Genomic DNA, 20513 nt, shown 5'->3' with positions numbered 1-20513 from the left:
ACTGGGTCCAGCAGAGTATCGATATCCGTAGGCATGACTGATGGGAGTGTTAGACAGATGTCTAGCATGCATTCTTCACCGCAAAGCACGCAGCATAGAACAGGTAAGATGCAATCTTGCCAGATTGGTCTGAATGACAGAAACCATGTGGTATTTAATTCTCATAGACGAGGTAAACCTAAAATTTGGACGATGCGCTCAAAACACTTCATTTCCAATAGAGCTCTGTCTATGGTGCTGGAAGTGACGTTGGTGATTCGGCTTGCCATATCGGAGCAGTAGGAGCAAAAATAGGATCCCTGCAACAAGTCCAAAAAGTAGTGGCAGTCTGCCAAACACAGAGTGCACAAAGTTGGGAATTATTCCGAAGTATGCTTGTCCTGAACACACGGTCTTAAACACATGTACAATACCGCTCGTATCAGACATGTTTAAGATACGTTCCAACATTTCTGAGAACTGTATAGGGCAGTTTATATTCAAAAGGGCATGTATCTCGGCAGAAGTTCTTGCAACTTGTAGATCATAGGTTTCTTTGGCCGAGGTCAGTGGCACAGTTTGTTGTAAAAGAATGGCTTTCATTCTGCTTAGAGAATCATTTTGTATAGAAGAGTTGTTCAGTGAAGGCCATAGAGGCGACTCCCTGACTGTCTGTATTTGTGGAAACAAGACTTGCATACAGCAAGTGACCCTGGATGTAACCGTTACTAGATATGGGATACCTGGCAACATGCCACAGCAGCTGTGATCATTCAACGTGAGGTAACTTCCATTCGAAAGTAGTCCAAAAATTGGATTAATCACTGCAGCTGGTGAGTCTTGCAGGTGACAGCATAAGTTTGTAGTAGAACCATCGCAGGCCCCGTGTAAATTAATACCCTGACAAAGGAGAGAACCGCTTAATGCGTTTTCACAGTTTGTACCGCTAAGAAACACTTAACGCCCCCCACTCCAACATCTATGTGTGTAAGGTAAATCCCAAGATGTCTTGATGTATTCTTTACCCCACCTTTCATATTTGCCTGCTGGTATATGTTTAGGCAATACTGAAAATGGAAAATTGTAACAGGCAGAGTAATTTTACCATGTATGATCCACTCAGTAGCTGGTTTTTCTGCCACCGTGAATGGTAATTTTTTCCAGTTTTTCAATGCTCAGCACCGTGTAGTCTGCTCCCCTTTGTGCCAGTTTGATCTGTTTATCAGTGAGATTGGATTCTGAAAACAGTGACGTAGAGTTGATTAAACGCCAAGGCACATAGCCTGCACGCAAGTTTTGAAGCGTCCACCCTAATAGCATGATAGAACGCAGTTGAGACTGACCATGTTGCAACATGACCAAGCCTTGTTCCATAATGTCTATGGAGGACGACACAATGCTGTCCAATTAATATATTCTGGACGACAGAGTCGTTAACCCATTGTCTACTACAGAGAGTGATTTCTCTAAATGAATCCGATCAATTTCACGTATTCGTTCTGCAGTCTCTGCTTGGGTAATCTTCCATATTTCATTATAAGCAGCGTAGATACCGGCATATATGTAACGTTTTTGACGCGGTTTTCTTGGTCCTAGAAAGAATTCCCTAAGGTCTGAGCCTTCTTTAAGTAAAGAGAAGTGTTGTTTTACATCCTGCAGTGTAGCTTTCTGTAGCCAATCAAGGCATCTGTTGTGATGCAAAAGTTTATGTACGTCGACCTCCCCCTTTGTAGTGCTGTTACTTGCAGGTATAGGTATGGTCGGTGTGTTCATGTCTTTGATCTTGGCTAATACAAGGCAAGACGTTTGCTGGACAGTGTCATTCAAAAAGATAATTTGCTCAGGGATGACACAGGCTCTAAACAAAGCTTCTACCCCCTGCACTTGCCAATCTTTTGTACCCCAGACAGATTTTGTCTCAATGTTGTCTAGACAGTTGGGCAATAAAGGCTGCAGAATAAATCTGTTTCGTATTGGTTAACATATTTTTCGTTCCTGTCTTGTTCATATTCTTAAAATAAAACGATTCTGGATTTGATAAGTAGAACCCTGAAAAATATGGAAATTTCATTGCAAAAGTTTTGGAGCTACACTTTGGAATGTAGGACAATGTTCCCATTGGTTTTACTTAAATACATTTCTAGATGATGCAGTTTTATGCAAGAAATGATGACCATAATGGTAATAACAATACATTTGTTCATAGTCTGATGAACCCTCTAAATATTCATGATTTGTGAATACTGCAGACATTTCTAGATCAGACATCATGTTATTAACAGTCTCGAAGTCCGAATCATCAGAAAAGGTACTAGAGGTAATAAAGTCACTTACTGAAATTTTAAATAAGTATGGAATCTTCAAATGTTCAGACGGGCCAAAAATGTCATATTCAGTTCTGTCCCAAACTATACCATCTGGTATAGGAACGGCTGTGATGTTCACTGCTGACAAGTCTCTTGCTTCAAGATGGGATGATTTGTGTGGCTGGAGAAGTAAGTTCACTCTTTTACTTGCTGTGTCCATTTGAATATATCTTCCATTTATCAGCATACCCAGAGTTATTACCAGAGCTAACCAAAGTAGAAAGAAGAATATTCCCAAAACAATCCAAGTTCAATCCATGGTGAAACCAGAAAAGTCTTTTTCAGGAGATGAAAAAAGTCTGTTGCTTGTTCTTTGAAAGTTCTTTGTGCTGGCGTCGTTTCAGGTTCGCTGGGATCCTCAGAAAACGTATCAAAGTTTATGAAATAGCCAGAGGCAGTTCTGTCAATGGTTGGAATTGCATCAGGATTCGTTGAATTCGCTGGAACCAGTTGATCTCTTGTGACTTCGTTGTAGACATGTGTATCAGGACGAACTGTTATTTGTGTCTCAAGAGGGACGAGTTCCATATCTTTGTTGCTTAGTCCTTTATTTCTCACTGTAGAATCTTCAAAGGTGATGAGTCTCTCAGTTTGAACCTCTAGGATTGTAGCTAGCGGGGTGCGCCTGCTAAATTGTGGGAGTCCACTTGGCCTACTGCTTAGTATCGGCCACATATTGTGGTTTGATCAGGTCGATGGACGCAAATCTTTTCTCCTTTTTACCAGCAAGGGGCGGCAGTAGCACTGTTCTTGATCTGTGGATTGCTAGGACAGGTACTGGTTGTCTGTAAGAAGGCCCAAATTCCTTTTTGTCCGTGATCTTTTCTCTGACTAGATCACCAAGCTTTGGGATCCAGACAGGCCTTGCTGGGACGGTTGGTTTATCCCCAGTGGTGGTTGGCTTCAGGAACACGTTGCTTTATTTCGATCTTAGTTCATTTAAGTCCTGTAAAACAGCCAAACGATCTTTGATATCAAACTTTTTATTTTCCACCACTGTGCCTTTCATGTCAAGGTCCGGAATCAACATTCTAGTTCCAAATAGGACTTCATATGGAGTGACACCCCCTAGAGAACTTCTTGGCAAATTGTTTAATGAGCATTGGACCCCATAAAGATGCTTGACCCACCCATCACCCGAACCGAATACCCTAGCTGTTATAGACTGCTTTATGTCCCGTTTTTTTCTTTCACAACAGAATTTCCCTCATGATGGAATGGAGAAGAATACCGCAATGCTACGCCCAAACTGGCCATGACTTCTTTGTAAGCTCAAGAGCTAAACGCAGGACCCTGGTCAGAATGTAGTGTGCCAATTGCGTATGTGCCGATAAAGACTCGAAATCTTTTATAACAGTTCGAGCGTCAGCCGAGCGCTGAGACCACATCCATAGGAACCTTGAAAACGAATCCACTGCGACCATGATATATTTATAGTTACCATCCCTCCGTAAGGGACCGCAGTGGCCCAGGTAAACACATGCTAATGGTTTATCTGAAATTAACAGGGGCGTCTGTGCAGGACGTTTCACAGTTGAGACTTTCATCATTTGGCATATTTTGTAGTCCAAAACATTATTCCTGGTCTGTTTCCTAATGCCTGGCCACCAGTATCTCTGTTTTAATAACGTTACTGTGGCGGAAACACCTGCATGGGCAGAGGCGATCCCTTCATGTGCTGCTAGGATTAGTCCTAATCAATGTTCCATGTTTGGTATTACCCTATCCCCCACTCCAGGGATTCGAGCAAACGGAACATTGTTCGCATCAATTATATATGAGTATTTGAGTGGAAACTTTTTAGGTAACGCTGCACCGCTGCCTTTGCTTGAAGCATTGACAGCCAGTATTATTTCACTGTCTATTTTTGTTTTTGAACAAGTGATTGCAGCTACGGAAGCCACTTGCACAGCCCCTTTCACGGCTTTATCAGCCAATGAATTCCGTTTAACGTGAACGCCATCATGTTGATGACTCAGCAAGTGTATCACGTGAGTGTTTTGTAGTCCATTTCGCAACTGAACTACTTGTTCCCAAAGCGTTTTATGCTTGATTGTGCCACCTTTTGCATCTTTGAAACCATTTTGAAGCCAATTCTGTAAATATTCATTGTATGATTGAACACAATAAAAAGAATCGCACACTATGAGTGTGGGGAATTCGCGATCCGTATTTTCAAGTGCCATTTTAAATGCTTGTAGTTCAGCTCACTGAGCTGTATAATCTCCTAGAGATTGCGTTTTTGTGACCATTGGTCTAAATTTGCCATCGAGCATACGACCTTTAACGATCGCGCATGCTGCACTATAAGATTGCTTACCCCCCGTAGCGGGTTGTGCAGATCCGTCAGTTTAAATTATAAATTTGTACTGGTCAAGAGGGAGAATTTCAGTAGGCAGAGGAATTTTGTGTTCGTATTGCAGAAATGCTTGTGTTTTTAAATAAGGATCAAAAACATATTCAACATCAGTTGCAGCAAGAGAATTAACCCAATGTATCCATCTTGGATGTAAAGCTTTTGCATTCGGAATACTCACTTTTGTAACTGCCTCTAAGGTTGGTACAGGGGTTACGACCATAATGCGTTTCCCCTGTGCTAGGGGTCTCTCTTTTGCTACAGCGGTTTGAACTGCTGTCAGAATTTTTTCTGTTGATGTAAACTTCATTTCTACTTGGAATGATTCAGATCACTAAGTTGCGTACATTTACGCGTGTTTGTAAGTGTTTTGTTGCTAACATGTCAGCTTGAAGTGAACGCAGGTTATCTGTGTGTTCCTGTGTCCAATGTGTGATTTTAAAAATCAGGTTTGAAAAATTTGTAGAGAGGTTTAACCCTTTCTGCATAGTTTAGAATGTAGGTTCTTCCAAAATTTAGGAAACCTAGAATTGACTGTAAGTTTTTCATTGTCTTTGGAGGTTGGAGCAGCGCAAATTTTTCTAAAAAGTTGGCTGCCAGGCTTTTGCCTTCACTTGATAATTCATATCCTAGGAAAAGGACGTTGAGATGGGCAATTCTTTTTTTTTTTTTTTTAAACATATTTTATTGGTCAATTTGCATATATTGTGCAGAGCTCTGCACTCCAGAGTCAGCTGCCAAAGCATACTAAGGACAAGCAGTACAGCAAATGACATTTCCTCCCCCTCCCCCCCATGAACAACAATACAAAACATAGTAGCATTTGACGACATTGCCCTACACCCCCAACTCCCTCCGCCCACTCCCCCCCCCACCCAAAGCCACCCAAAGGTCGCACTGGTCCATACCCACCCATCTGCGATAGCAAAGAAACGATCCACAGGTCCTAACCCAGACTCGCCACCCACCTTGCTCCTACTCTCCCCTCCCCCTATGCTGGACCCCAGACTTAAACCGATATCAAAGGTTCCTCCATTACCGGAGGTTCCAACCAGGGGACCGATACTCTTTCATCTCTTCCATATTTTATAATGTTTGCGCGGACACCCCCTGGCCACAAAGATGAGCTGCTCCTGACCCATGCAGAAATCTAGGCCGTTTTTCCAGGCCGCCTCGTCGCCTTCCAGGCCCTGGCAATATCTTGTTTCGCCAAAGTCAGGCCTAGGAGTAGGAGGTGTCGTTTATATATATTTCCCCCCACCCCCTCCATAACATGCAGCAGCGCCAACTTTGGTGTGCGGATAAACTCCCATCCCAGAACCTCTGAGAGACAAGCGAAGACCCCCCTCCAGAAATGGTCTAACAATGTGCATTGCCAGACTGTGTGTATAAATGTACCCTCTGCCCGTCCACAGCGAAGACAATCCGGGGAGGCGATCATCCCTGCCCGCCACAATCGTGTCCTAGTGAAATAAACTCTATGTAGGTATTTGATTTGGACTAGACGTAAGCGTATTGCTATGGCCGCACCCCGTCCAATCCTCCTCCTCCAGCCCATCCACATCTGCCTCCCAGTCCCCCCGGAGTTTCTGTAGTGTAGGGGAGCAGTGTATGACCAGAGACCGATAGATACGCGAAATCTTTTTGTCTAGTAATTCCCCATAAAAAATGTCACTTCCACAGGGCTAAATTCAGGTATGGACTCCAGACCCTGCAGACTAGGGGACAACGCATGACGCAGCTGTAGATAACGACAAAATTGAGTCTGAGGCATATGGAACTCCTCCTGGAGATCGCGAAAGGATTCCAGTGTCGTGCCCCTCAGGACATCACCCAGGGTGGATATACCGATGGCATCCCATCCCCGAAACCCCAGAAGGGCCGCCAGTTGGGGCAATTGCCCATTATCCCACAAAGGAGTCTCCCGGTTAGGACGTTCCACCAGCCCATGCGCCGCAGCGCCTGCTTCCAAACCATGAACACCACCCGAGTGGCTGAAGGCAGCGCACTCCGCAACCGCGCCGAGTATAGGATTGTATGCAGTGTGTGATTCCCCATGAGATAACGTTCCAGGGCGTACGCCGGGTCTCCCCTCTCCCCATACCACCACTCGTTAAGGATCAGCAGGTGCGAGGCCTGATAATACGAGAGGATATCCGGGGATGCCAGTCCCCCGCTATAGGTGTATCTGTTTGCCTTCGCCATGGAGCCCTTGGCGGCCTGGGTGCGAGTAGACGCCCAGTTACGCGGATGCCAGTCCCCCGCTATAGGTGGATAAGAAGCATGTTCGTATGGCCACTTGCACCATCCCCCCTCCCCACAGAAACTGTCCCAATAGGAAGTTCACCAACCGGAACCATCTGGGCAGAATCGGGTATGGGTGATTCTGCAGCTGATAGAGAAGTCAGGGTAGTGCCACCATCTTGAAGATTGCCGATCGACCAAACAGTGTCAGGGGCATGCGGGACCAGAACTTAAGGTCCGCTCAAACGCGGTCCCACACCGGTGTCAAAATACGCTCCCAGGCCACAGCCGGTACATCCGACAGTACCACCCCCAGATATTTCAAGCCACCTGCCGCCGCCTGGACCTCGGGCGCCCACGATCCCACCCCCGTCCAGCCTCCCAACACCCACAATGTGGATTTACGGGGATTCATATATAAACCCGACGTTTCCCCAAAGATCCGCATTATCTGCAGAAGTCGTGGCCCCGTCCTGTCGAGTGCCGTCAGGAAAAAGAGGACGTCATCAGCATATAACGCTATTCTATCAGACAGACCCGTGGCCCATTCAAATCCGCGTAACTGGGCGTCTACTCGCACCCAGGCCGCCAAGGGCTCCATGGCGAAGGCAAACAGATACGGCGAAAGGGGGCATCCCTACCGCGTTCCCCTCTGAATAGCAAAGGTGGAGGAGGTGGCACCCACTACCCGCACCAACGCCGTCAACCCCGTATAGAGGAGTTTCACGTAGGAAAGAAAGCGTGGACCCAGGTTGAGTCTAGGAAGCAGAGCCCACAGGTAAACCCAACTCAACGAATCAAACGCCCTGTCCATATTCGGCAAAAGTATTGCCGCCGGCTCCCCCAACCGCCACCTGCGCCCTTCTAATATTGTGCCGGGTGGCCTGCTGAGGCATGAACCCCGCCTGATCAGGGTGCACGAGTGACGTGATATGAGGCAACAGACGATTGGCCAGCGCCTTCGCCAGCACCTTGGCCGCCACATTTAAAAGAGATATGGGACGATAAGAGGCATGTTGTTCCGGGGGGCGCCCGGGCTTGTGGAACACCACCACTTCTGCGTGTCTCCAGTACGGAGGAAGCAAGCTCCTGCCCCGGGCCTCCTCCACTACCGCACGGTAATGTGGGGCCAGTTGCATGTGGTACCGACGGAAGAACTCACTCGGAAACCCGTTAGGTCCGGGAGCTTTCCCCGGGTTAAGTTCCCCCAGGGCCACTCCCAGTTGTTCATCTGACAAGGGGGCCTCCAGCCCATCCCGCAGCTCGTACGATAACGCCCTGGGAGGCAGATCTGTAATACATTTCTCAACCCTATCGGCCGACAGACACTCCCGGGGGGCATAAAGGTCCGCAAAATATGTAGCAAAACTCTCTGCAATGGATGGAGGATAAGTAATCGGGTTCCCCGCGGTGTCAAAGATTCCCGGCAGGGCTTGAGCGTGAAAAGTGCCCTGGCAAAGGCGGTGCAGCATCTTGCTCGATTTATCCCCCCATTGATACACTCTGCTGTGTGTTGCCAGCCAAACCTGCCGTGCCTCATCCATCAGCAGAGCTGCGCACTCCTGTTGAGCCCACAGCAACCGTCGCACTCCCAGAGCACTCCCCGACTCTCAGTTTTGTCGCTCGAGTATCTCAATGTTCGCCTCAGCGCGGGTCAGCTTCTCCCTATGCTTCCGGCGAGCCGCTGCGCACCAAGAGATGTCCACCCCGCGCAGTGTGGGCTTCAACGCCTCCCACAACGTGGCCGCACTAGAGACGGATCCCACATTTGCCGTCAGGGACTGAGCTATGGCTTCGCCCATATGTGCTGCATATTCCGCCTTCTGGAGATTCCATACCGCCAGGCGCCATCGAAACGGCCGCCTTCCCCTGCCTGTCTCTAGTTTTATGAGCACTGGGGAGTGATCTGAGAGCCCCCGGGGCAGAATCGTCGCTGCCGCCACCCTCCCAGCCATCGTCCGGGGAACAAAAATGTAGTCCAATCTAGAGAATGAGTGATGAACTGCCGATAAGTATGTATACTCCCGAGCCGCGCCATGAGCCCGCCGCCAGGTGTCCACCCAGTCCAGCCCCGTCACCAGAGAACGCAGTTTAGTTGGGGGATCTCCCCTACGACCCTCCACACCCCCTGTCCTGTCCATACTTCTGTTCATATCATCATGCCAGTCCCCACCCACCACCGACATTACATCCGGCATGTCGACCCACAAAGATTGTAGCCGCTCAATTAAATTCCACTGCAACGGGGAAGGGGCATACACACTATCTAAAATCAATGGATCCTCCCCGACCCTACCCCGGATAAACAGGTAGCGACCTTGCTCATCAATCCACTGCTGCTCGTGCGTATAGGGTACCCTACGATGTATCAGGATAGCCACGGGACCCTCGCAGAAAGCCAGCATGAAAAACCTGTTGGAACCCATAACGCTGTAGGCACAGAACCTTTGTGCCCATGAGGTGGGTCTCTTGTAACAGAAGAATATCTGCCTTCGCCCGCTTCGCGTGGTAGAGTATGGCCCCCCCGCTTAATCTTGTCCAGGACCCCTTGCACGTTCCAACTCAGGATACAGAGAGCACCCTGTGTCCCCTGCCCCCAATCAGACATTTCAACCATGAGGGGTTGCATCGCTATTCCAGACTATCATGGAGCTTCGGAGGCATGTGTACACCCTGCATTGGACCTGTAATGGATGTGCAACCTGTAACCAGCAACAACCCTTCCCCAACAAACCCTCCACCCCATACCTCAAAAAAACCCTTGAAGTATCTGTCAAGGCGAGGCTGACCCCCACCCCCCAACGGGGGGATGTGAACCACCCCAACCAATGGATCCCCAAGTCACAGCCCATAGCCTCCGGGCAAGGTTCCCACCAGCTCACATCCGACGGTAGGTCAAGCCCAGTACAGGTCCGTCCATCTAAATACCTCCTCCGGAGTATCAAAGAAGTGTGTACGGGATCGAAAGACCACTCGGAGACGGGCCGGAAAGAGCAGGGCGTAGGGGAGTTTAAGCTCTCTCAGCTGGGCCTTGGCGGCCATTAATAACTGACGTTGCTGCTGGACCTGTCGCGTATAATCAGTGAATATCAGGATTCGGGAATTATTGAACAGCAGGGGTTCTTTGGCCCTGGTCTGCTTCAGGATGGCATCTCTGTCCAAGTAATTCAAGAATTTGGCGATGACAGGCCGCGGGCGAGCCCCCACTGGAGGCTTCTGCAAGAGAGCCCGATGAGCCCGCTCCACCACAAAACATCTGGACATCGCATCAGGGGGGAGCCAACCCTCCAGCCAGGTCGTGAGAAAGCGTTCCATGTTTCCCTCTTCACAGCCCTCCGGAAATCCAACGAATCGGAGATTATTGCGTCGGGCCCGTCCTTCCGCATCTTCTGCTCGGAGCGTGAGGCCCTTTTGGACGGTCTCCATCGCTGCCACTTTTCGTTTCAGCTCCGCAGCAGCAGCGCAACGTCCGCTCCGACTGCCCCTATTTTCGCATCCAGCATGTCTCTGGATTGGGTAATGGCGGCCATCAGGGCCGCATTGTCCGGCACTGCTCCTGGTTGGCCCCCAGAGGCTCCCGCCACCGCCCCCTGGGCCAGTATATTTATCGATAGGCCCCTGCCTGGTCGGGCCACCGCCACCCTTGTCTCTGGTCATGTCGATGCCGTGTGCTGCGACGACTGGCCCGCCCCCACCCGAGCGATGTACAAACCCAGGGAATAATAGATCCCGCGGCCCGATCTAGCCGCCGAGTGTGCCCTGGTCAGCCCCCAATTCCACCCCCCGGCCCTCCGAGCACCCCAGGTGCGGGGGACTACGGACCCCACCTCACCAGCTCCTGAAGCGATCGGTCAGCAGACGGAGCTCATACCCTCGCACCGCCTAATATTCTTTGCACTGGTGGCGATTGGCTCCCCCAGCAGCCTGAGCCTCACTCCTGCGGCTCTATCCAGACAACTCTGACAGCCCCAGCCACCCAAAGTAAGGCCTGACGCGGGCGGCGAGTGCCAACAGGAGGCCCGATCCTCCGTCTCAGCCCCGCGACTCGATATTGCCAGTGAGTCCCACTACTTTTTCCCCTCCATGAGGTGACTGTGTGGGGCACAGGATTCGCCCTCTGGCACCCACCCCAAAGCCCCAGCGGGCCCTGACGATCTGAACCGGGGCGGGGGCAGCCCTACCGTGAGACCCCTGATCCCCGAAGCCAACCAGCCGCCCCTCCGCTCTCCCGCTGCGGCCGTCAGTGCAGAGGAACAAGGGGTGCGCCACCATGCAGCACACAGACCCAAACACGTCCAAGAGAGGGGCCCAAGAGTACCAGTCACAGTCGCAGCAGATCCCCCCACGCGTCCCGATCCGGCCGCCGATCCCCTGTACCGCTGACGGGGGGGGGAGAAGACACCAGGGTCCAACCACCACTACCACCCCGGAATCAGGGGCAAGGCAGCCCACCAGACCCCCGGCAGCCCCCACGCGGCCCGACTGCGCCGCCGGACCCCCCGCTACACCAGAGTTATGGGGCACTGCAACCAGTAGGCCCGCCGCTCCTGTCGCCGGCCGCCTCCGCCCTCGAGTGCCTCAGACCCCACAACGGCCCAGGATCGGCCGCCTCGCCTGTCGCAGATGCTCCTCCTTACTGCCGCGGCCCGGTCTGGCCGCCGGAACACTCCGACTTCCTCACTCAGGGCTCCACAGCTCAATTGGGGGGCAAGCCTTCCACCGCAGGACCACTCCGCCGCCGGGCGCGCCCGCCAGCCAGGCCGAGCTCCCCCGTCCGCCCTCAGCCTGCAGCAGGGACACAGCCCATCGCTCCTGGGGCCTTCTTCGCTCCACTAGGCCTTTTCCTTGCTACAGCGGGATTACAACTCCATCGTGGCTCCCCGCTCCCAGACTGCGCCAATCAGAAGGGAACCGGGTACCATGCCGCAGCCACGTCTAGGACTGCCTCACATTTGCCGGGATGCCAGAAGTGTTGTCGGTCCCCCCACACGGCCCGATCAAGCCGCCGATCACTATCTGTACCACAAACAGGGGGGGGGGGGGAACAGGACCAGGGCTCCACCGCCACTACTACCCCAGAGTCAGGAGCGAAGCAGCCCACTAGGCCCCCGGCAGTCCCCACGCGGCCCGACTGCACCGCCGATCCCCCCGCTTCACCAGAATTATGGGGCACTGCAACCAGCAGGCCCGCCGCCCCTGTCGCCGGTCGCCTCCTCCCTCCAGCGCCGCAGGTCTCACAAAGGCCCAGGAGCGGCCGCCTCTCCCTCTGCAGACGTGCCTCCTTACTGCCACGACCCGACCACCGGAACACCCCGACGCCCTCTCTCAGGGTTCCACAACTCAATCGGAGGGCAAGCCTCCCACCGCAGGACCAATCTGCACTCCACCGCCGGGTGTGCCCGTCAGCCAGACCGAGCTCCCCCGTCCGCCCTTAGCCTTCAGCAGGGACGCAGCTCGCCACTCCCGGGGCCTTCTTCGCACCACTAGGCCTCTCCCTGGTTGCGGCGGAATTGCAGCTTCACCGCGGCTCCCTGCCCCCAAACTTCACCAAACAGGAGGGAGCCGGGTACCGCGCCTCAGCCACGTCGATGACAGCTTCAAAAAGTACCGGGATGCCAGGATTGTCGACGGATATATGACGGGCTGGACGGAACCGGCCTAGAACACGTCCGCCATATTGGCTGCCCAAGCCACGCCCCCGAGATGGGCAATTCTTGATTTTTTTTAATTGAATTTATAACTCTCAGAGGTGAAGCCCAGTATAATGGTATTCACCCTGTTAAAGTGCTTGTTGAGGTCATCGTCTGTCAGATAGATATCATAGACATATGACAATGCCTCGTCATCATAAATTTGTAGTAACTCTGTTACCCTTGCTGAGAATAACCCTGGACTATTCTTGAATCCCTGAAGGAGACGACAGAATTGACGCTGGGTCCCCATTATTGAGAAAGCTGTCAAATACCTGCTTTCAGGTGCTATGTTTTAACAAAAGAAACCGTTAGAAATATCTAATGTGGTTTTATATTTTTTCCGCACAATGTTATTCATTAATGCTGTACTATGTGCATTTTGCACTGCAAATGTTTTACAACAAGAGTTTAGGTGTCTGCAATCCAAAATTAGACGATACGTATTGTCTGGTTTGGAAACAGGAAACAAAGGATTGTTCATTGATGAGGTGCATGTTTCAATCACCCCTTGGTATTCAAGTTGATCTAAGATCTCCCTGACCTGTTTTTTAGCTTCTTGCTTAACTGGATACTGCCTTTGTGCAGTTGGTTGATTTTCAACTGGATCTTATGGTGAGGTGAGTCCTTATCCCATCCTACATGATTTTGGTATAATGCTGGGGCTTGGGCCACTGCCCATTTCCTGGCATAAGTGTATTTTAAACGTATTGGAACATGGTTAGAGAAGGCTGGCATAATGATGTCTTCGCCATGTGGGCACTCGCTGACAAATTCTGGTGGCCAGTCCCGTTCTGCTAGAAGTATATCATAACCCTTTGAAAGATGCTCCCAAAAGAGTGCTTTCACTTTTCTTGGTATGTCTCCCTCCAACCGGAGAGTTATTTCATATAACCTATGTGGAGAGCTAACCCAGGTATCTACAGTTTCAACCTGAATGTCCTCATTCAAGTCCGCTGTCTGCAGAAGTCCCTTCAGGTTCTGGCGAGCTACTGTTACTTATGCTGCGCTGTCCAACATTGTCTGAGCCCATTCTCCGTTCTTGAGTTGTGTTCTCAGAATCCTCGGCATGTCTGATCTTCAGACCTGCTACATTCTTCTTGGAGAATTGAGGTTTTGGTTTGTTTTTCTGAACGTGTCGATCGTCTTTCGACTTAACATGTTCTTCTTTTTGATCTGACCGTCCTCTTCTTTCGGATGTCGGTGACGATATCTGAAAGGTACGAGAGGAACATGTATCAGTATCTTGATACCTGGCAGGTTTTGTCAAATTATCCCTATTCCTGCGGTTATACCTTCTTTCACAGGGCTCCTTTTGAGGAGACCTACCTCGGGATTGAGAATCTTTCTCTTTTGAATGTTGTTTGTTTTTTCCCACTTCTTGTTAGAAGAGGTAGGATTGTTTTTAGTTAAGACAGTTGTGGATTAACTGTGTAATTCTATTAAACTTTGTATCTGATTAATTAATTCTACGTCAGACATTGCTTCAATGTCAGGATGAGGTGTGGAGCCGACTAAAATCGGCCATGTTGCTCCTGGTCTACCTAGTGGACCGAGCCTGGTAATGTGATTGTAATGTTTTAGGGCGCCTTTAAACCAGAGATCATGCCCCTGGTATGTGAGTGGAATTTCAATATCCTCGAAAGGAATATATTCCTCAGGTGGTTCATCTTCTTTGTAGAAGTGAAACGTTTTAGTTACTGGATTTGATTCTGGGAAGACTATCCATGAATAGAATACCTCTGTGTGGTGAGATTCATGTGCCTATCACAAAAACTGCTCTACCACCTCTTGGTGTTAGGCCATGTTTTATAAGTTTTAGAGTGATGGCTCTCCTTAAATTTGGAGCAATGATTTTCGCATTTTCATTGGTTTCATTAAAACCTGTATAATCAAAAGCTGCTGCGATTTCGTCGGATACAGCTCCACCAATTTCGCTGTTATTATCCTCGTTTTGGGACATTGTTTAATGAAAATTGCAGAGCAAGTTTCAAGGGAACAAAGATAAGGTGCACAATATTTTGGAACACTGTATCCTTCAACGTTGAACAAACCAAACAGCTAATACATAGGATTTTTGTCCTACTCAGCTATGGCGGATATTATCCCTACCCACTCCAGACGTCTTATGGAGTATTATGAGTAGGGGTCTCTGAGAAAAGCACGACTGAATTACTTCAGTATCTAGTGTTAAATTAGTGCCTTACCAAACAGTTGGGTGCCATGTAGTGTAGTTGCTATATCCCTGAAAGGCTCTGCGCATTGGAATAATATACACTGTTGTTGTGACATAGCACTGAGGTCAGTATGTCTCTATCGAGTACATTAAACTTAATTACTTGTGTGTGCCAGCTAACTCAGAGGTCACTAGAAACTTCTCAAATAAACAAGAAGGGATTCGTTTCTGACAACTGCATAAACATGACATCTTTGTTTCCCTTAGAATCGGAACAATCTCAGAATTGTGGAAACAATAGATAAAAGTTTCACTCAATCAATCGTGCATGCTTCGTTTCTACAGAGTTACACAGAAATAGATAGACTGGCGTTTCAATAAAAAGGGTTTATTGAACAGTCTTATTTCTCGTGCAAGAGATATGAACTGCTACAATCGTAAGACAGAATGCGAAGTATAATACGTACAGCGTTAGCAGTAAGATAAAATTATACTGCAATAGCATGGTTCGTAGCTATGACAGATATTCATAAAATACATACATAAATAACATAGGCTAAAATGTTAATACTCATCTGATGCTTCTAGCTAGTTCTACCCCAGTGTACCTAACCTAAGTGTAGTACAAGGTAAGAAGTAGGTGCTGTTTGTCTATAGTCTATTTTAGCTATAGTTGCCAAGATTTGCCAAAAGTCCCTCTAGGTTCTAGTCCGCTCCATACCTTAGAATGAGTGAGGTTGAAATCTCTTTCCGAGTCTCGATCTCTAACACCCCGCAAGGGGAGTCAGAAACACTGGAGCTGGATTCTCTGCGAGGAGGATGACAGCGTCTGGTCAGTGCGTCAGGCCGGGCCTTGACTTCCTTCCGAACTTGCCGTGGCGAGCCGCGTCGTGCAAGTAGGCAGCCGAACCGTGGTTTGCCATGGCAAGTGAAGGTATATTTATACCTTGAAGGTGTTTAGGAATGCCAGTATTGACGTAAAAGTCAGGCAGAAGAATGTCATGAATTAACCCCTAAGGAATAGATGTTCATGCATAATAAATGAGTTCTTGGAGAAATCAATATCCAAGCAAGGGGAAGTCCTAAAGGCTTAAGAGTCTGGTTTTCCAAGAACTCGTTGTGACGTAGATGAACGGATGTAGGTGGCCATGCCTGTATTTGGTTAGCATGGATAATGCCCAAATAAGGGTAGGATTTCTATGCCTAAATATGGGCAATGCGAATTGTGCCTATAGAAGGACATAAATCGGGAAACCTATATACGGTATCTAAATCAACACGCAACAATACTGCTGTTCACAGACGCGGTATATCTCGACCAACTACAAACACAAACTGTTACATTACAAATGCCTCCACAGAATATACATTACCCCGAAGTTATAATCCAGGATGAACCCTAGCACCTCTAGTGCATGTGCCAAGTGCGCGGCATTGGAAGCTGACATTGCGCATCTGGCCTGGAACTGTGTAGTTATTCAGACATACTGGGGGGAGGTGTTCTGCCACCTGTCACTCATGGTCCAGCAAATCTTGCATCCTACACCACTGATGGCATTGTTGGGATATGTCAAGCCAATTAAAAGATGCATTAGGAGGTTCACAGCATTAGCTCTTCTGTTGGCAAAACGTCAATCCTCCTTGAATTAGGGTAGACCACACCCACCAACGATAAAAAAGTGGCTTCTGGATCTTCTCAATTGCAACACAACAAGCGACGATTATGCCACACTATTGCCTGAGACCTCATGGCCCCGGGTCAAATGGCAGCCACTCAAGGATTACTTACAACTTCACCCTCTGCATGAAAGCATCAGAGTGTACTGAGAAAAATCACTGGGGACACTATACCCGGCTGGGTTTGTCTGGACAAATAACCTTCTAGTGGTAGTCCGGGTTGTGCACACAATGTACTTAACCATAACATGCTAGTGATATTATTTCATCTGCTGTGATATAATATGATCAATGTGATTTAATGTACTATTTGATTGCAATGCTCCCATGTTGTTTTTGTTTGGTTAATGCTTAGCAACTGCTATATAGTCTGCCACATGAACCATCAACATAGCAGACAATTCGTTGTCTGATGTATTGTCTATTTGGTTGTTTGATGGATAAATACAATAACAATAAATTTAAAAAAAAGAAAGGACATATGTGGTGTGGAATAGTACATGTTTAACAACTATATGTTGCAACATGTCAATATGGTAATGTACAGTAATACAAACTAATGCACGACTGTGAAACAAAATTGTTTAAGCAGAAAAATATTTTTTAACTAGAAAGAGTCCCTATCATAGTTGTCATTTACTTTGATTGTCTGATTGCTTAGCGTGTCTTCTGGCTCTTATACACAATCCAGACCCGGGGCTCTACTCCCTCTATGGATTTGCTGGCTGGCCCAACTCTACAGGGTATGTTCTAATCATTGTATAATGGAATTCAATTTTTAAGCCTGTTTTACAGATCCTACTCACCTTCTCGCACATTTCATCAGCAGACCCTGAGATGAACAGTGTCGGATGTTTAACGAGAAGCAAATCCTCAGTGCGAAGCTTGCTCTGTTCCTTTACTGGATGGAGTGGGTATGACAGGCATATCAGACCTCTAACAAAGCTCCAATCAGCTTCATCTTCATGCAACTTGCTCACAATAGCAGCAGCAGCCCGCGATCCCATTGAACGGCCTAGGACACATACAAATTCATATATATTTTAAACAGTAAACATTGTTGCCATGTCTGTATGTTTCCTTTGTTGAAACAAATTACTAATACATAAAAAATGCAGTAAATTTTCTGTGAACAAGGAACATTGTAGCAAAGATCAACACAAGACAGTGGTGCAATCCTAAATTCCTCTCAGAACCTACAGAGATCAACTGCGGAGTGCCCAAGGGATCTTCCCTGAGCCCCACTCTCTTGAACATCTACATGGCCCCCCTCGCTGCCATGTCTAGAACCACGGACTCAACATCATCTCCTACACCGACGACACCCAGCTGATCCTCTCCCTCACCAACAAAACCACATTGCCAAGACTTTAACGCCCCAAGCCTGAGCAATCTTATATTTTGAACACTTCTCCTAGCCTCAAGTCTCAATGTCGTTTCCTCACAGTCGAACACACGGCATACAATTTTTTTTAAAAACAAACAGTGAGACACAGGGTGGAAAAAAATTATACAGCACAGAGGACGTGAAGTTTGTGCCGCGCTGAGCATGAAGAAAACATAAAAAAATAGATAAAGCGCTGCACACGTGAAGCATGCACTGCGCTGAGGCAGTGAAACACAAGAAAAAAAAGGAGTCCCCAAAGGGACACAAACACCTAAAGAGTAAGGATACAGAACTTGGCACGAGCTAAATGGGTGAAAACAGGAAACCAAAATGCATTCCTTCAACAAATCGGAATAAAGAATGGATGAATGCCAATGCGGGCAGCTAATAGCAAGAAGATGGGCAGATTAGAAGTCCACAGACTGATTACAGCAGGTCTCGAAGAGGCAGATCATGCGCTGCCTAGTCTCGACCTAAAAAGGAGAAACTCCAGTAGAAAGCAATGGGGACTCTGAGGCACTGAGAGCTGATATGACTGGTGATAAAAAGTGGTGATTGATAATCAGTGGTGACAACATCCACGGGATGCCTCAAAGGGAGGTCTGGGGGGATTCAGAAGATTCCCTTTAGGGTTCAGAGTTCTAGCCTCCTGGTGAACAAGAGGAGAGTATGGAGGAAGAACAAAGCAAAACCAAAGGGGATGATGGACGGAGTGTTGAACATTGCAAGCACTCACCCCCAGTCAACTGATCTGGGTTTAATCCAACATCATTCTTTAGCTCACTCCGCCACCCCAGTTCAGACATGGCCATATGCAAATCAGTCTGACCCTGTGCCTCATGGGAACAGTCCAGCCCGAACTGCCAAGCCATGTCTTCCCTGGACCGGAAACAAGCATCCTGGGGCCAGTTTCTGGCTAATCAGCCAGGCTAGCTTGAATCCAGTGGCAAAGTGAGCAAGGGATCCACGTCTGGGCATACCCTGCCAACTTAGGGCGAACAAAGTAAAACCAAAGGGGATGATGGACGGAGTGTTGAACATTGCAAGCACTCACCCCCAGTCAACTGATATGGGTTTAATCCATCATCATTCTTTAGCTCACTCCGCCACCCCAGTTCAGACATGGCCATATGCAAATCAGTCTGACCCTGTGCCTCATGGGAACAGTCCAGCCTGAACTGCCAAGCCATGTCTTCCCTGGACCAGAAACAAGCATCTTGGGACTGGTTTCTGGCTAATCAGCCATCATCAGCCAGGCTAGCTTGAATCCAGTGGCAAAGTGAGCAAGGGACCCACGTCTGAGCATACCCTGTCAACTTATGGCAAACAAAGCAAAACCAAAGGAGATGATGGAATGAGTGTTGAACATTGCAAGCACAAATTCAGGGAAGTTCTTACCATCTCCCCCAGCAAGCGTATCCAATATCTCTGTAACGGCTCATTTCTTAAACATATGGACCATCCACTCTCTTGATTGCATTGCCCCACTTAAAACCTTTTCTGCTTCTTGCAAATCTCCTTCTGCGAGCTGGTGGTCTGATGAACTTTGAGTCCTGAAGAGCTGGTGAATGGTGCAGGAACACACCTGGATACACTCTTGCAACAATTTGGACATGGCTACCTATAAAGGTGCCCTTGAACAACTATCACTGGCAAATTAGGCTTGCCCCTTATGGTTCGCACTGAACATGGCTCTAACTCATCCTTGGTAGATCTTTGCCATCGATTAAGTGTTTTCTCAGCCCATAACCTATAAGGCTCCCATCATACTGGCTCGGGATTTCTGCACCAAATTCTCTGAAGTCTTCATAAGATTAACACTTTCTACACCAACTTTTCACCATCCCCTCTCTCAACTTACTGCCTTTGTTAGACACACATTCCTGTTCCTCATTCAGTACTTTTCTTTCCAATTTCACTCTGATCACCACAGAGGTGTCAATCAAACTGTTACTCTTTACCAAATCTTTACACCTGGATGAATTCAAAGACAAAGCCTGGACTGGAGCAGCACATCATGCTTAAAGCTAACAGCAACAAAATGGAGGTCAAGAGCTTCGGCATCACTGCCTCTTTATGGGACAACAGCTGGTGGTCGTCAGATCTTGACCCCCCCCCCCACTCCTCCTCCTATGCTAAAATTCTTGGAATCATTCTAGATAGTAACCTCACTATGGGAGATCAAATCACATCAATATAAACCTCTTGTTTTGGAATCCACAAGATGCTCAAGAAGGTTGTTCAGTGGCTTCCCGGTAACTCCTGTTATTCTGATCTTTATAAACAATCATTCAGTCTACAGTAGAGCCTTGTTTGTATGCATTCCAGGCTATCTGACAAACAGGTTCCAGGTCATCCAGAACACGGCCGCTCATCTTGTCATCAATCTGCCTGCCCATACCTCCTTGACTACTAACCTAAGAGCCTTCTCCTGGTTGCCTATTCAGAAAAGGCCCCTCTTTAAACTTCTCTGCTGCACCCAGAGAGCTCCTCACCTCTGGAGTAGCCGCTATCTCTGTAATCAAATTTTCTTTGTGCAATATTCCAGTCTCCTCCACCAGTCTGCCACCCGTCTAGCTCACATCCAACGCAGCCAAAGATGCAGAGCTCGCTGCCACTTGTTTATTTTAACCTGGCT

General features: G+C 48.3%; 1 protein-coding gene across 1 annotated transcript in view; it reads right to left on the bottom strand.

Annotated features, from left to right (window-relative positions):
* Positions 1-20513, bottom strand: part of TEX30 (testis expressed 30) — a 292549-nt gene that overhangs the window by 50731 nt on the left and 221305 nt on the right. The window contains exon 5 of the mRNA XM_085622100.1: positions 17295-17503. Coding sequence (XP_085478226.1) covers positions 17295-17503 — 209 coding nt within the window. The remainder of the gene's footprint in view (positions 1-17294; positions 17504-20513) is intronic.

This window comes from Triturus cristatus, chromosome 8 (genome assembly GCF_964204655.1).
Source record: "Triturus cristatus chromosome 8, aTriCri1.1, whole genome shotgun sequence".
Lineage (NCBI taxonomy): Eukaryota > Metazoa > Chordata > Amphibia > Caudata > Salamandridae > Triturus > Triturus cristatus.
Note: the sequence above shows the minus strand (reverse complement) of the source record. Positions and strands in the feature narration are given on the sequence as shown.